Here is a 16,104-nt window from a genome sequence, read left to right as displayed (position 1 = left end):
CTGATTCTCAAGATCTTGCACACTAATGAGATGCTATGAGCCCACACTACTACTACATGCTTTCTGGTAAGTTTTGAACAATACTGGGTGGGAGTGAATATATATCACATACATGATTTTTTGTTAACTAGTAAATAGTAGCCTACAGCAAAGTGTGTTAAAAATAATTGCTATCTTGTTAACAATTTCTGCTAGTTAGTTTTTGCTACCATGTGGGTTTTTAGCTTGAGCCTGCGAACTGAGTGTTAATTCATCCGTTTCCATTTTAAAACATTTATCTTACAAAGGAGTGGTTTAATCTAACTGTTTAACTATTAATATGTACATGGAATTGTAGGTGTTTTTTAAACAATTTCCCCCCCTAATCTTTACAGGAAAATGCCACGGGCACTATCTGATGTGGGGCACTGCAGCTAAGGTAGAAGGAAAAGCTGTGTACATTTGCAAATACTGTGCCAAATCATATGTTTAGAACGCAACAAAGACGCAGAATCATCTGGCTTAGTGCATAATGTCCCCTCAGCTCTCACAACAAGCAACCTCTGACAAAAGTCCCTCCTTCTAATCAAGGTAAAAAAAATATATGAATCAGACACCTTATCGATAGCAACAGCTCATGGTCCTCCTGGAATCAGAAGTTTTTTTGACCCAATGGAGGAACGTAGTCAGAGAAATGCTGATGAATGTCTTGCTCGAGCTGTGTATGCACGAGTTCACCATTGATGCTCACAGGCAATGTGTATTGGAAGAGATATCTGAATGTTCTTCATCCAACATACACCCCTCCAACCAGACATACTTTATCTACTCATTTGCTGGATTCAGAGTTCAACAGAGTTCAAGAGAATGTCAAGCAAATCATAGAGAAAGCAGACTGTATTGCAATCATCTCTGATGGGTAGTTGAATGTTTGCGGGCAAGGAATAATTAACTACATTATCTCCACCCCTTAACCAGTATTCTACAAGAGCATAGACACAAGTGACAACAGACACACGGTATCTACATTGCAGATAGACTGAAGGCAGTCAGTGCCCTTGGACCACAGAAAGTCCTTGCACTGGTGACAGACAATGCTGTGAACATGAAGGCTGCTTGGTCTAAAGTGGAGGAGTCCTACCCTCACATCACACCCATTGGCTGTGCTGCTCATGCATTGAAGCTGCTCCTCAAGGACATCATGGCACTGAAAACAATGGATACACTACAAGAGAGCCAAGGAAATGGTTAGGTATGTGAAGGGTCATCAAGTTAAAGCAGCAATCTCTCTCACCAAGCAAAGTGAGAAGAATAAGAGCACCACATTGAAGCTGCCCTGCAGCACCCGTTGGGGTGGTGTTGTCATCATGTTTGACAGTCTCCTGGAGGGGAAGGAGTCTCTCTAAGAAATGGCCATATCACAGTCTGCCGATATGGACAGCACCATCAAGAGGATCCTCCTGGATTATGTATTTTGGGAGAGTGGTAAGCAGCCTGAAACTCCTGAAAACTATAGCAGTAGTCATTGCACAGATTGAGGGAGAATGCAATCCTGTCTGATGTTCAGACTCTGCTTTCAGAAGTAACAGAAGAAATCTGTACTGCCCTGCCCTCTTCACTGTTGCTCCAAGCAGAGGAAACTGTAGTTCTGAAATACATCAAAAAGAGTGTAGACTTCTGCCTGAAGCCCATACACGCCACAGCATACATGTTGCACGCCAAGTATGCTGGCAAGAGCATCCTGTCTGGTGCAGAGGCAGCAGCTAAATGGGGATCTAAGTGAAATACAAATATATTGTATAACATCACAATCATTATCTGAAAAAAAAAAAAAAAAAAAAAAAAACTTTGGTGTCCCTCCTAGGCTTGGGCTCATATATAGGCCTATGCACAAGCTCCAACATGCCTATGGATGTTTGGAATTAAATCAAATCAACTTATAAAGTGCTGTCCATTTTGTTGCGTTGGTTTTTGGGGATATTTCAAAGCCTATGTTATACACTCAGTTACAACCTGTTGAACTTCTCTTTCTTCAAATTGATCAATCACAGTACGTTTTAAAGTTAGATGTGATTTTCGATTGCATGTGCATTGATGTCAGTGGTTAGCGGGATAAATAGAGCCCTGAGAACCAGGCCATTAGCGTATTGATGGTCATTAGCGAATTGCAAATGCCCAACACAACCAGAGTGCATAAAAGGAGATTACGGTCATGACTCATGACCGCTGGTGCTGTGACAGTAATAAGGTCACCGCAACAGACCTACGGTCACAGCAACAGACCTGCGCACACGCACGTGTACACACACGGTCAATGAAAATATGTCAGCTCACAATTTCAGTCATGGAGAAATTTTTGAATTACACCCCTCCCCACACACTCAAAGCCTGCTGAATTCTGATTTTTCACACCAAACCTTCATAGCTCTTCCAGAACAGAAAAACTATTTAAAAGAGATTATGATCGTGTGACGAGGTCAAAACTTAACCACCTCCTTTACCTGCCTGACAAATTCTTTTCAATCTCTAAAGATCATTTCTAACAAGAGAATGTGTATCCTGCATAACATCGACATAGTGCCCTAAAGCAAGAGGGTGGAATGCGGCACCCTTTTCCCCTTACAGTGCACAATTTATTTTTTGTTGTTGACCAACGTCTTACACTTGAGTCAAAAGCATCTCAGAGTAGGAGCGCTAATCTAGGATCAGGTTCTTTCTCCTATTCGTTATATTTAAAAGTCAAAACAGAACGTCAGAAACACACCCCATCACAGGGCTGGGGTCAATCCCATTTACATTCAGGAATCAGAAGCAAATTAGCATGCACCGCTAGGCCTATCTATACCTGCATTGCGTAAACCAAGTAGTGAGTGACAGAAACAAAGTACTCAGTACTCTCAAGCAGGACCACGCAGGCTACCCGATGCCTGAATACTAGCATAAACCTCCTTAGGCAGGGATGAGTTCTCCAGCACAGGACAGTGGACTAACTCACCGGTTATGGGGGTAGCTTTGGGGCCGGTGCAGGGTCGGGTGTTAACTCCACTCCCCAGGAGCTTGATATGTCCCGAGGACGTAGTCCGGTTAAATCCTGTATAGCGTGAGAAGTCACCTCCACCCAGGGGGTGATGGGATAGTGTCCGGGGCCTAAAGTGCCTCCAGCGGCACGACTTAATGTTCAAAAGAATCTCACTGAGGTCCACAGATGACGACAAAGAGGAGGGGATGGAGGATGAGGGGTGGTGGTTGTTGGAAGCATTGGTTCGGTCCGAGGTATTGGCGTCTGAGGTACTGGCTGGCTCTGCGTTGCGGAGAGGAGAGCTTGTGGGAGATGAGGCTTGAAGTGGTTCGGTTTCGGGGTCCGAGTCCAGGTTGTGAAACATGCTGTCCAGGTCTGTGTGTGCTCTGTCCAGCAACAGCCTGAAACATAATCAGAAAGAGACTCTTTACAAATCACAGTAGGGATGCAAATTCCAGTCAATTTTGCTGACTACTAAGCGACCCCCATTAACAGGTTAACAAACGGTTAAACTAATTCCAGTAAAATTACGTGACAAACCGAAAAAAACTATGCATGGGTACAAGGAATGGAAACTTTTCATAACTAGCTTAAAAGAATGTGACAATAGCAAGCCTATCGTCTCATATTATTGAACATGCAACTAAACTACTGTTATGATGCAGACAATGTAATACATTGCATTTCCGACAATGCAATGTGTGGGAAAACACTGTTCTTAAAAGAAACGCGCCTGGTGCAAGCAGGTTCATGTGACAGAGATAAACATCTCCGTTGGAAACTTAGTGGGGACATCTCAACATGCAAGAACTAGGATAGGTTGTTAAAATGATAACAATTGTGCCTTTGGCTTCAGGACAATGAAAGGAAGTTTATGAAAACCAGTAGAACAGGAGAGTAATGCTAAGAAACTTTTCGGTTGCTGTTGTTCGCGGCTGCATGCTACTCCTCTGTCTCTCCCTCTGCTCCTGCTCCCTGTGCAGCAGCCAGTGTTGCCAATTTAGCAACTTTGTCGCTATATTTAGCGAGTTTTCAGACCCCTCCAACAACTTTTCTTGGTAGAGGAGGCTAGCGTCAAATTCAGCTACTTTTCAGGCTGCCTTTGGGGAGTTGACAGAGGATTTCTATGGTTTTGAAAACATTTAGCGAGTTTCCCCACTCAATTCTGCTGCAAACGAGAGTGAGAAAAGCTGTCTATGAAACAAATGTCACAGCAACGGCACGCACACAGGTAAAGAAGCACAAGCTGAGGGGGTGTGTGCCAGGTGAGGGGACCGCAGTTGGGCTTCAGCAAGGCAAATTGGTGCTGTGGCGTCGTCGGGGCAACGGCAAAACTGCATTTAGTGATTCTCTGAAAAAATAGTCTGCAACACTGGCTGCTGCAGTCTGCGTCGCTTAGCAACGTATCTCCGCTCTGGTTTGCTCGTAGAGACCAGGTGTTCAAACTTTCACTCAGGCCCCCCTTCCAGCAACAGGGAACGTATCACGCCTGCGTGGACACCAGGTCTATTTCTATTGGCACAAGTACTGTTAATGAACAACACCCCTCTTGTTGGCGGAGTCATGTCTAATGTGTATTCATGTGATATTTAAGCGACTCAAACTAAATCTATGGGCTAAAAAACCTAGCTAAAAACCTTAACTGACATGGGCCAGTTGATCTGGACATTTCTGACAAGTTATAAATAGCTCGCTAAGGTGGGCAATGACTGACATGGCAAGAGGAAAACTGATTATGCTCTACCCAATTTCAAAATTGCACCCTGTGCATCCTACTATTATTACTATAACTTTCAAGAGTAAGTTGAAAGCCGGACTGAGTTTCTTAAAAAAAATATATACACTACATGGCTAAAAGTCTGCTTTATGCTACAGCATACAATGACATTCTAGATCAGACATGGGCAAACTACGGCCCGCGGGCCACATACGGCCCGTTAGGCTTTTTAATCCGGCCCGCCGAACTTGTCCAAATTATAGTAAAAACCTCCTTTTTTCCCCTTTCCCTGCAATGCCCACGTTTCCCCAATAGATGGCGCACTCAAAACACATTGACCGTTGTTGGAGTGGCGCGTATTTCTCTTTATTTCACTTTAATTTTCACTTCGTTTCACGTCACCATTAAGCCCTTCTGTGAAAATGAGCGGACCAAAGAGAAGGAAAGTGGACAGCGAATGCCGAGTGTTTAATAAGGAGTGGACAACAAAATACTTCTTCACTGAAGTCCGATCAACGGCTGTATGTCTGATATGCCAAGAAGCTGTTGCGGTTTTCAAAGAGTACAATATCAGCCGTCACTTTGCCACGAAGCATGCAAACTATGCTAGCAAGCAGTCAACACAAGAACGGGCGGCTACTGCTCAGAGGTTGGCAGCTAATTTACAGAGTCAACAGAACTTTTTTCACCGACAAACTGCAATTCAAGAGTCAAGTACCAAGGCAAGTTATTTGCTGGCATTCAAATTAGCAAAGGCTAGCAAGCCTTTCTCCGAAGGCGAGTTTTTGAAAGAGTGCATGGTAGAGACAGCAGGTCTCTTGTGTCCGGAGAGCAAAGCCAAGTTTGAAAAAATCAGTTTAGCACGCAGGACAGTGACTCGCCGCGTGGAACTGATTGACGAAGATATAGTCAGCGAGTTAAACAAAAAGGCGGAGTCCTTTAAGTTATATTCACTAGCACTGGATGAAAGTAACGACATAAAAGACACTGCTCAGCTCCTAATTTTTATCCGAGGGATTAACGACAGTTTTGAGATAATGGAGGAGCTTTTGAGCATGGAATCACTGAAAGGGAAAACGCGAGGAGAGGACTTATATGAACAGGTGTCTGCTGTCATCGAGAGAATGAAGCTACCTTGGAGTAAACTTGCCAATGTCACCACGGATGGATCGCCAAATTTAACTGGAAAAAACATCGGGCTGCTGAAAAGAATCCAGGATAAAGTGAAAGAAGAAACCCCTGACCAGGATGTTATTTTACTTCACTGCATCATTCATCAGGAGTCTCTGTGTAAGTCTGTATTGCAGCTTAATCACGTCGTGGATCCAGTTGTAAAACTTGTTAACTTCATACGAGCAAGGGGACTTAATCATCGTCAGTTCATTACGTTCCTGGAAGAAACTAATGCGGATCACCAGGACCTACTTTACCACTCTCGCGTCCGCTGGTTAAGTTTGGGGAAAGTGTTTCAACGAGTCTGGGAGCTCAAAGACGAGATTCGCTCATTTTTTAATTTAATGGGGAAATCCGAAGAATTCCCAGAGCTGAGCGACACAAACTGGCTTTGTGACTTTGCGTTTGCTGTGGACATATTTTCACACATGAATGAGCTGAACGTGAAGCTACAGGGGAAAGATCAGTTTGCGCACGACATGTACACAAATGTGAGAGCCTTCAAATCCAAGCTGGTTTTATTCTCCAGGCAAATGTCAAACAAATCTTTCGCACATTTCCCCACACTAGCCGTGCAGAAAGAGGCCGCCCGAAATGCGAAGAAATACTGCAAATCACTGGACGATCTGCACAGAAAATTTTGCCGTCGGTTCTGTGATTTTGAAAAAATTGACAAGTCACTTCAACTGGTGTACTGTCCCCTGTCACAAGACCCCGAATCAGCACCGCAGGAGCTGCAATTGGAACTGATCGATCTTCAGTCTGACTCCATCTCAAAGGAGAAGTTCAAGTCTCTTAAACTGAATGACTTTTACGCTTCACTTAACGAGACCGCGTTTCCAAACCTCCGGAGGAAGGCGCAGAAGATGCTGGTGTTGTTTGGCTCAACCTACGTGTGTGAGCAGACGTTTAGCGTCATGAAAATCAACAAAGCCCATCACAGATCCAAGTTAACTGACCAACACCTCAGATCTGTCCTGAGAATTGCCACAACAAAACTAACTCCAGACTTTGATGCACTGGCAAAAAAGGGAGACCAACAACACTGTTCCCACTGAAATGGTGAGTTTTTCTGCTGTTATGAAAAAATGCATATGGAAAGTTTGGAAGTGCGTCTTTTAATTAAGAGCAATGCGCATTTACGCACAGCAGCGGTACAGTAGCTTTATTAACACGCCACACATCGCTCTTAATTTAAATTTTCAGCTGCAGGTAGGATATTTAATACAGCCTATGTCTGTGTGCTTGGCAACGATACACGTGTACTGTTTGCGCGTGAAGGCGAGGGCGTCCGTGGCGAGTTTGTAGAGCGCGCGGTCAGGACAATCCATCCATGATTTTGCGGAGTTTAACACAAGTAGATATTATTGAGCTTGAGTATTTCGTTGTGTAATAATATGTTTTGAATGTTGAAAGTGATTCCATTTTTCAATAAATGTTGATTTCTTTAACTTTGCACCTTCGATTGAAACTTATTAAAAACAGACGCAATCTTGATAAATCACAGTGCGTATGTTATTTTAATCTATTTACATTTCCTCATCCCGGTATCTGCGAAATAGTATGTAAATGCCATATCTTGCATATTCCTTGAGACAAATTTATTAACTGATAAGGGCTATTTTTCACATTTGAAAGACAGTTAATAAATTGGGTTGTAGTGTTCTTACTGTGCTATGAGGTTTGCACACACTACATTTAATGCTTTAGTATATCCGGCCCAAACACTCCCTCCAAATGCTCCTGGCCCGGCCCCTCTGTCAAATTTTAGAACCCATTGTGGCCCGCGAGTCAAAAAGTTTGCCCACCCCTGTTCTAGATGATTATGTGCTTCAAACTTTGTGGCAACAGTTTGTGGAAGGCTCTTTCCTGTTTCAGCATGACAATGTCATCGTGCACAAAGCGAGGTCTACGCAGAAATGGTTTGTCGAGATCAGTATGGAAGAACTTGACTGGCCTGCACAGAGCCCCGATCTCAAACCCATCGAACACCTTTGGGATGAATTGGAATGCTGACTGGAAGTCAGGCCTAATCACCCAACATTAGTGCCCGACCTCACTAATGCTCATTTCTGAATGGAAGCAAGTCCCCGCAGGTTTCAACATCTAGTGGAAAGCCTTCCCAGAAGAGTGGAGGCTGTTACAGCAGCAAAAGAGGGACCAATTCCATATTAACGCCCATGATTTTGGAATGAGATGTTCGACGAGGAACATGCAGTGTATTTTTTTTCTGAGGGGGGGCAGCAATGTATCCATCTAATTGTTTCCGGCACTGAGCAAATTTCAGGTCTACTGAGCGCAAACTTCAGCTTGTGCAACTTCCAACGCACATTTACTGCGATCACTGTGGCTATATCCACTTTAAGTTACAGTTTTAACAGTGGCCATGTAGGCTACTGTGGCTATTTCATCATAATGTAGGCCTACCATCAAAAACTCTGGAGAAAAATGCATCCCATAACATAGTAACATGGAAATAGATGTTCTATCATTCAACCTACAGTAGCAGCCAATGTGTGGTGTTCAATGTAGGCTTACATTACATTTTTTTATTTTATTATTATTATTTATTTAATTTATTTAACCAGGTAGGCTAGTTGAGAACAAGTTCTCATTTGCAACTGCAACCTGGCCAAGATAAAGCATAGCAGTGTGAACAGACAACAACACAGAGTTACACATGGAGTAAACAATAGACAAGTCAATAACATGGTAGAAAAAAGAGAATCTATATACAATGTGTGCAAAAGGCATGAGGTAGGCAATAAATCGAATAATTACAATTTAGCAGATTAACACTGGAGTGATAAATCATCAGATGATCATGTGCAAGAAGAGATACTGGTGTGCAAAAGAGCAGAAAAGTAAATAAATAAAAGCAGTATGGGGGGTGAGGTAGGTAAATTGGGTGGGTAGTTTACAGATGGACTATGTACAGCTGCAGCGATCGGTTAGCTGCTCGGATAGCAGATTTTTAAAGTTGTTGAGGGAGATAAAAGTCTCCAACTTCAGAGATTTTTGCAATTCGTTCCAGTCGCAGGCAGCAGAGAACTGGAAGGAAAGGCGTCCAAATGAGGTTTTGGCTTTAGGGATGATCAGTGAGATACACCTGCTGGAGCGCGTGCTACGGGTGGGTGTAGCCATCGTGACCAGTGAACTGAGATAATGCGGCACTTTGCCTAGCATAGCCTTACATCAGACGTAAAAAAAAAAAAAAGAAAAAAAAAAAGAATAACAGGCAGGGCTTGACATAAACCGGTTTATCCACTTGTGCTTCAGAAAAGGGGGCAACTACAAAGGTTGTGTTTGATGCAAGAAACCACTTAAAATAAACCACATTATTCCCATACCATTATTACAGAGAATCAGAAATTATACTACCCTCTCCCTATTGGCTACTTAGCTTATTCAAGCCTGTCTCAAAATACAACACTGACCCGTATAAAAATAAATTAAGCTCTTTACCTGACTTGCGTTTCAAAGATGTCTAGAAAGGTACACATTTTGTGCTTTCTTGGGAAATCATTCACTCCTCTATTGCTGACTATAAATTACCTATAACTAGGCTAATAACTCACTAACTAGCAAAGGATATGAACAAAATGTGCACACATGGCTACACGCAGCACCCGCTTTAACCTCAAAACAGGAGCATCTACTCATGTTGTAAACAGTCCAGTTCAGAGTAAATGGCACAGATCCAGATATGGTAATGGTATATTTGCATATAGGCCAACTGCAGCTCTGCTTGTTCATGCCGCAAAGGTCTGTGTAGAATCCCAACTCCGGTGCGTTCTGCCGACAACAAAATCTCTTGCATAGTTTGTTTTGATTCATTTTGTTGCATTGAAAGTGGCTAATATTGCATGGATTCGATCACAATTGCCACAGTAAAGGGAAGCGTTGACAGTTAACAGAGAAAACTGGTTATCAACCTTTTGAGTCAAGATCACTTTGAGTCCAACTGAAAGCCGAGATCTACCGCTTAGATTTTTTGTTGTTGTTGCTTGACTTAAAAACATAAGCCTATGCAACATTAACCAATTAAAAGCAGTACTTTAGCAGAGGTTTTTGAGGTAAGCTATAGGCCCAATACATTACCACTGCATATTGGCTTTGCTTGAATTGCCCTGCCAATGCATTGCTGTTTGGAACATAAAAAAAATTATATATATATATATATATATATATATATATATATATACATACAGTAGCAGTCACACACCTACAAGGGTTTTTATAGATTTTCTCTATTTTCTACATTGTAGAATAATAGTGAAGACATCAAAACTAAAAAAAACTCCACATGGAATCATGTAGTACCCAAAACAACAAATGTGAAATAATTCTAAATATATTTTAGATTCTTCAAAGTAGCCACCCTTAGTCTTGATGACAGCTTTGCACACTCTTGGCATTCTCTCAACCAGCTTCACCTGGAATGCTTTTTCAACAGTGTTGGAATGAGTTACCATATATGCTGAGCACTTGTTGGTTGCTTTTCCTTCACTCTGTGGTCCAAATCATCTCAATTGGGTTGAGGACGGGTGATTGTCTCTCAAAGACACGGTGGTTGGAACGAAAGGACAGTTTTCCACCAGTCTTGTTTCTTGGCCCAAGCAAGTCTCTTCTTATTATTGGTGTCCTTTAGTAGTGGTTTCTTTGAAGCAATTCAACCATGAAGGCCTGATTCACACCGTCTCCTCTGAACAGTTAATGTTGAGATGTGTCTGTTACTTGAACTGTGTGAAGCATTTATTTGGGCTGCAATCTGAGGAGCAGTTAACTAATGAAATTATCCTCTGCAGAAGAGGTAACTATGGGTCTTCCTTTTCTGTGGCGGTCTTCATGGGTCAGTTTCACTACTTTTAAGAATCTCAAATATATTTAGTTATGTTTAACCCTTTTTTGGTTACTACATGATTCCATGTGTGTTATTGCATAGTTTTGATGTCGTCGCTATTATTCTACAATATAGAAAATAGTAAAAAATTAAGAAAAACCCTGGAATAAGTAGGTGTCCAAACTTTTGACTGGTACTGTTCACATTTCAAAATTTGAGTTAGGCTATATGATCACACCGGTAATAGATCCGGGGTACCAGGTCAATGTGCGGGGGTACAGGCTAGTCAAGGTAATTAAAAAAAATGAGCCTTTAATTTTACTGGGCTGATGGTGCCTGCCTCTGATGGTCGGGTCTCAGTGGAGGGAGAGAGCAGCAGACTGATGGGGGTGGATCCCCTCAGTTTGGCAACCACTCCACTGGACTAGAAACTGAGCCATTAGTTGACGTTAAACGCAAGTTACTTTCTAACTCTATAAAATCATTGTACATTTTTTGGAACTCGACACTTACGGTTTTATGACTGACTAGATGTTAAATTCTGACACCTACAGTATTTAATTAAAACAAAAATAATGCAAATAAACCTATAGACATATGCATGACCGGCCAAATATATTTTTTTGCGGCTAACTGTTACCCTAAATCACTTATTGATAACAGACTGATGCGGCACCCTATTCCCTACATAGTGCATTACTTTTGACAACGGCCCATTGGTGGCGAATAGGGTGCCATTTGGTCAAAAGTAGTGCACTATGTAGGGAATAGGGTGACATTTGGGATGCAGTTATAGACTCATCTTCCTAAAACATGAGATGGTAAGTTCTGGATATATATTCAAAACCCCAGGCAGGTGGTATAAGCGGGATTACATTTTGCAGCTGTAATTGTATATCACACTATGAGAGTACTAGTTCTAGCCTCCTCAAAGACCTGATAGTTGATTCCAATATCTCTCGTGTGGGCACGCGCGAGAAACAGTCGCCAGCTAAACGTAATCTCCTAAACCAGAGATTCCAGAAGTCCCTCCCTTGATTTGAAGGGTAATAATTGCAAAAATACATTTTAAAAATGTTAACGATTGAAATAAACATTAAACGACGCAGTAATCCACGATTGAATTATGCTAGAAACAAGCTGTGAAAAAAGGAGGAAGATACAACCGATGCACATCGGAATAACTGACATTCAGAAGCCGAGCTACAAATTTGGACGATTGGACTTTGCTTGGAAAGTAATCTTATACAATGTGTGACTGTCGCCGTCAATTGTTCTATTCACTTTCTGTACAAGAGAATACGTATAGTTAAACAGAAGGTTCATATAAATTACCATAAAACATTTGGTAGCAGAATGTTTGAGGAAATATGGTGCAGATTTTCTTTTCTTTATCCATGTATATTATTATCATCATCATAATTAAATAGCCTACCTAAAAAGTGTAATGAGTCTTTTTAAATTACGTAGAATTGCAGGAAATGAGCTTCAAACAACAATTTTGTCAAACGTGAGAAGGGGCCCTAGAGGAAAAAAGGTTGTGAACCCCCTGTCCTAAACACCATCCAGCACAGAAATAGGATCCCGTCAAACGAACGGCTACTATACCAGGCTAGTAGAGCCACAAGGTGAGATTTGGGATTTGTCCCAAATGGAATCATATTACCTTTAGACCTGAGCCCAAAAGTAAAGAGTCACATATGGAATGTGGTGCCATTTAGAACACAGCCTTAGGGAGCAATAAGGGCGCCTGAACTCACCTGCCCCCTCTGCCCGTGCGCCGCCGTGCCAACCCTACGCAGCGCCGGGGCACCGTTAGAGACGTGAGACAGTAGCGGAAACGAGGGTCCCCCAAACCGCCCTCTGACGGGCTGACCCATGGCCAGTTACCACTCTGGTCCAGGCGTGACTGAGACAGGGAGAGAAGAGAGTTCGAGACAAAGGAGGAAAGCTCCATCAGTAAGGCATTGATGTGGCCAGCAGAATGTGGAAGATAAAAAAGCAGCAGGGCCAGTGGCAACCCTGGCTGTGTGTGGCTTGCTGTCCGAGAGAGCGCCGTAAGGGCTATAAATAGAGCAGTTGAGTCACAGGAGGGCAGGCAGCTACTCTACTCACAGCATAATACTGACAGCCGGCCTTCCTCCGGAACACAAAGCAGCCATCTGGGTCATTCTCCTCCTCTGCCTCCGAGGAACCTGAATGAATCTAAACATAAACGTAAAGGGGGGATGGGTGAGTTACATTAAGAGACCATAAGAACAATGTGGCTGGCTACCTAGACAACAGCCACGATTGTGATCATATCACCAACTGCTGCTACTACTAGTTCTTCTACTACTAGTTCTTCTACTACTAGTTCTTCTTGTACTAGTTCTTCTTGTACTAGTTCTTCTTGTACTAGTTCTTCTTGTACTAGTTCTTCTTGTACTAGTTCTTCTTGTACTAGTTCTTCTTGTACTAGTTCTAGTTCTTCTACAAGTCCGATTACTACTGCAGCTACTACTGCCACCACCAAATACAGACCGATACCTAACACTATCGCCTTCACTACTATCTACTAGAGGTCGACCGATTAATCGGAATGGCCGATTAATTTGGTCCGATTTCAAGTTTCATAACAATCGTAAATCTTTTTTTTTTTTTATATAAACACCTTTATTTAACTAGGCAAGTCAGTTAAGAACACATTCTTATTTTCAATGACGGCCTAGGAACGGTGCGTTAACTGCCTTATTCAGGAACAGAATGACATATTTTTACCTTGTCAGCTCAGTGAATCAATCTTGCAACGTTACGGTTAACTAGTCCAAAGCTCTAACCATCTGATTACATTGCCCTCCACGAGGAGACTGCATGTTACGCGAATGCAGTAAGAAGGTAAGTTGCTAGCTAGCATTAAACTTATCTTATAAAAAACAATCAATCACATTCACTAGTTAACTACACATGGTTGATGATATTACTAGTTTATCTAGCGTGTCCTGCGTTGCATATAATCGATGCAGTGCACATTCGGAAAAAGGACTGTCGTTGCTCCAACGTGTACCTAACCATAAAAAGCAATGCCTTTCTTAAAATCAATACACAAGTATATATTTTTTAAACCTGCATATTTAGTTAATATTGCCTGCTAACATGACTCGTTGCGAACTGTGAAGAGTATTTCTTCCTAACAAAGACGGCCAACTTCGCCAAACGGGGGATGATTTGAAAAAAGCGCAATCGTTGCACGACTGTACCGAACAATAAACATCAATAAAATTCTTAAAATCAATACACAGAAGTATATATTTTTTAAACCTGCACATTTAGCTAAAAGAAATCCAGGTTAGCAGGCAATATTAACCAGGTGAAATTGTTTCACTTCTCGTGCGTTCATTGCACGCAGAATCAGTGTATATGCAACAGTTTGGGCTGCCTAGTTTGCCAGAATTTTACATAATTATGACAACATTGAAGGTTGTGCAATTTAACAGGAATATTTAGACTTAGGGATGCCACCCGTTAGATAAAATACGGAACGGTTCCGTATTTCACGGAAAGAATAAACGTCTTGTTGTGTGTTATTATGTTATTATTAAGTCTATGATTTGATAGAGCAGTCTGACTGAGCGGTGGTTGGCACCAGCAGGCTCGTAAGCATTCATTCAAACAGCACATTAGTGCGTTTTGCCAGCAGCTCTTCGCTGTGCTTCAAGCATTGAGCTGTTTATGACTTCAAGCCTATCAACTCCCGAGATTAGGCTGGTGTAACCGATGTGAAATGGCTAGCTAGTTAGCGGGGTGCGCGCTAATAGCGTTTCAAACGCCGCTCGCTCTGAGACTTGGAGTAGTTGTTCCCCATGCTCTGCATGGGGAACGCTGCTTTGAGGGTGGCTGTTGTCGATGTGTTCCTGGTTCGAGCCCAGGTAGGGGCAAGCAGAGGGACGGAAGCTATACTGTTACACTGGCAATACTAAACTGCCTATAAGAACATCCAATAGTAAAGGTATATGAAATACAAATCGTATAGAGAGAAATAGTCCTATAATTCCTATAATAACTACAACCTAAAACTTCTTACCTGGGAATATTGAAGACTCATGTTAAAAGGAACCACCAGCTTTCATATGTTCTCATGTTCTGAGCAAGGAACTTAAACGTTAGCTTTCTTACATGGCACATATTGCACTTTCACTTTCTTCTCCAACACTTTGTTTTTGCATTATTTAACCCAAATTGAACATGTTTCATTATTTATTTGAGGCTAAATTGATATATTATATAAAGTAAAAAAAAAAAAAGTGTTCATTCAGTATTGTTGTAATTGTCATTATTACAAATACATATAAAAAAATCGACATCGGCTTTTTTTGTCCTGTAATAATCGATATCGGAGGTAAAATCATAATCGGTCGACCTCTACCATCTACGCCCTAAATGGCATCCCATTTCGTAAAACAGTAAATAAATAGGGTGCCATTTAGGACGCATCACTCATCACCACCAGCAGTGTTATTTATGAGTTCACCTGGGAAAAGGGTTCGTCGTCAGAGCTGGGGAAGTCGTACTGGTTGAGGTCCTTGGGGTTGAACACAGAGGGGCCAGAGTGTTGGGGTGCAGAGAGAGGAGGAATCTTAGGCTTCTTCTCGTACTTCCTCTTCATTCGGACCACTTCAGTTTTCTCTGGCTGGAAGGAAGAATATAGAAGACTAATTAATGGTCCATTTACTCCACGAGCAACAGAAATGTGTCTGAGCCCTGTAGAATTTCTTATGGCGGTGGCGCTGTGATGGGGAGAATCATTTAGAAACAGAACAGTGTAGTGAGTTAAGACTCATTGATATGAAGATGGTGGGCGAGGCACGCGCCATATCCTTCTGCCCAGACAGATTGTGCCTCTCCCTGACCAGACCCCACCCCCCTCCGCTGAGGGTTAGTGAACTGAACTCCCATTCAACCTAAGGCCCCAGGGGGAAAAGGCAGGGAGAAATGCTACAATACGGGGGAGCAGGGGTGTCATAAGTCAAAACAATGGAAGAAACGAAAGCAAAGGGACAGCGGGGTTTGGACTAGGAGTGTGGAGGGACAGGGTTACATCAACAGATGAGGGTGGGAGAGAAACAATAGAGTCACTAATCACCCAGTCATAAGTAGTAGGGATGAGCATCTTTCAATTTCAAGATGATATGTACCTTAGGGCTGGGCAATATATCGAATTATTTCCAAAATGTCTGGATCGCATGAAGCAAGTATTTTTTATATAAGCATTTACGTCCTCTTGTTGTCTTTCTGGTCTCTTCTCCTTCTAACCTTCAGTGCTGTGTGCACCTTCCCTTTCTCACACACACACACACACACACAACGCCCCTACCCCTGTGACTCACAAAAACA

At 42.2% G+C, this 16,104-nt stretch overlaps 1 protein-coding gene across 2 annotated transcripts in view; it reads right to left on the bottom strand.

Annotated features, from left to right (window-relative positions):
- The window catches only part of LOC129859461 (enhancer of polycomb homolog 1-like), a 77,438-nt gene that overhangs the window by 17,771 nt on the left and 43,563 nt on the right, over positions 1–16,104 (bottom strand). For both annotated transcript variants that reach the window (XM_055929280.1, XM_055929279.1), the window contains exons 7-10: positions 15,242–15,400; positions 12,847–12,936; positions 12,492–12,640; positions 2,975–3,399 (exon numbers count right to left, since the gene is read on the bottom strand). In XM_055929280.1, the coding sequence (XP_055785255.1) occupies positions 2,975–3,399; positions 12,492–12,640; positions 12,847–12,936; positions 15,242–15,400 (823 nt within the window). The remainder of the gene's footprint in view (positions 1–2,974; positions 3,400–12,491; positions 12,641–12,846; positions 12,937–15,241; positions 15,401–16,104) is intronic.

Source organism: Salvelinus fontinalis, chromosome 7, assembly GCF_029448725.1.
Source record: "Salvelinus fontinalis isolate EN_2023a chromosome 7, ASM2944872v1, whole genome shotgun sequence".
Lineage (NCBI taxonomy): Eukaryota > Metazoa > Chordata > Actinopteri > Salmoniformes > Salmonidae > Salvelinus > Salvelinus fontinalis.
Note: the sequence above shows the minus strand (reverse complement) of the source record. Positions and strands in the feature narration are given on the sequence as shown.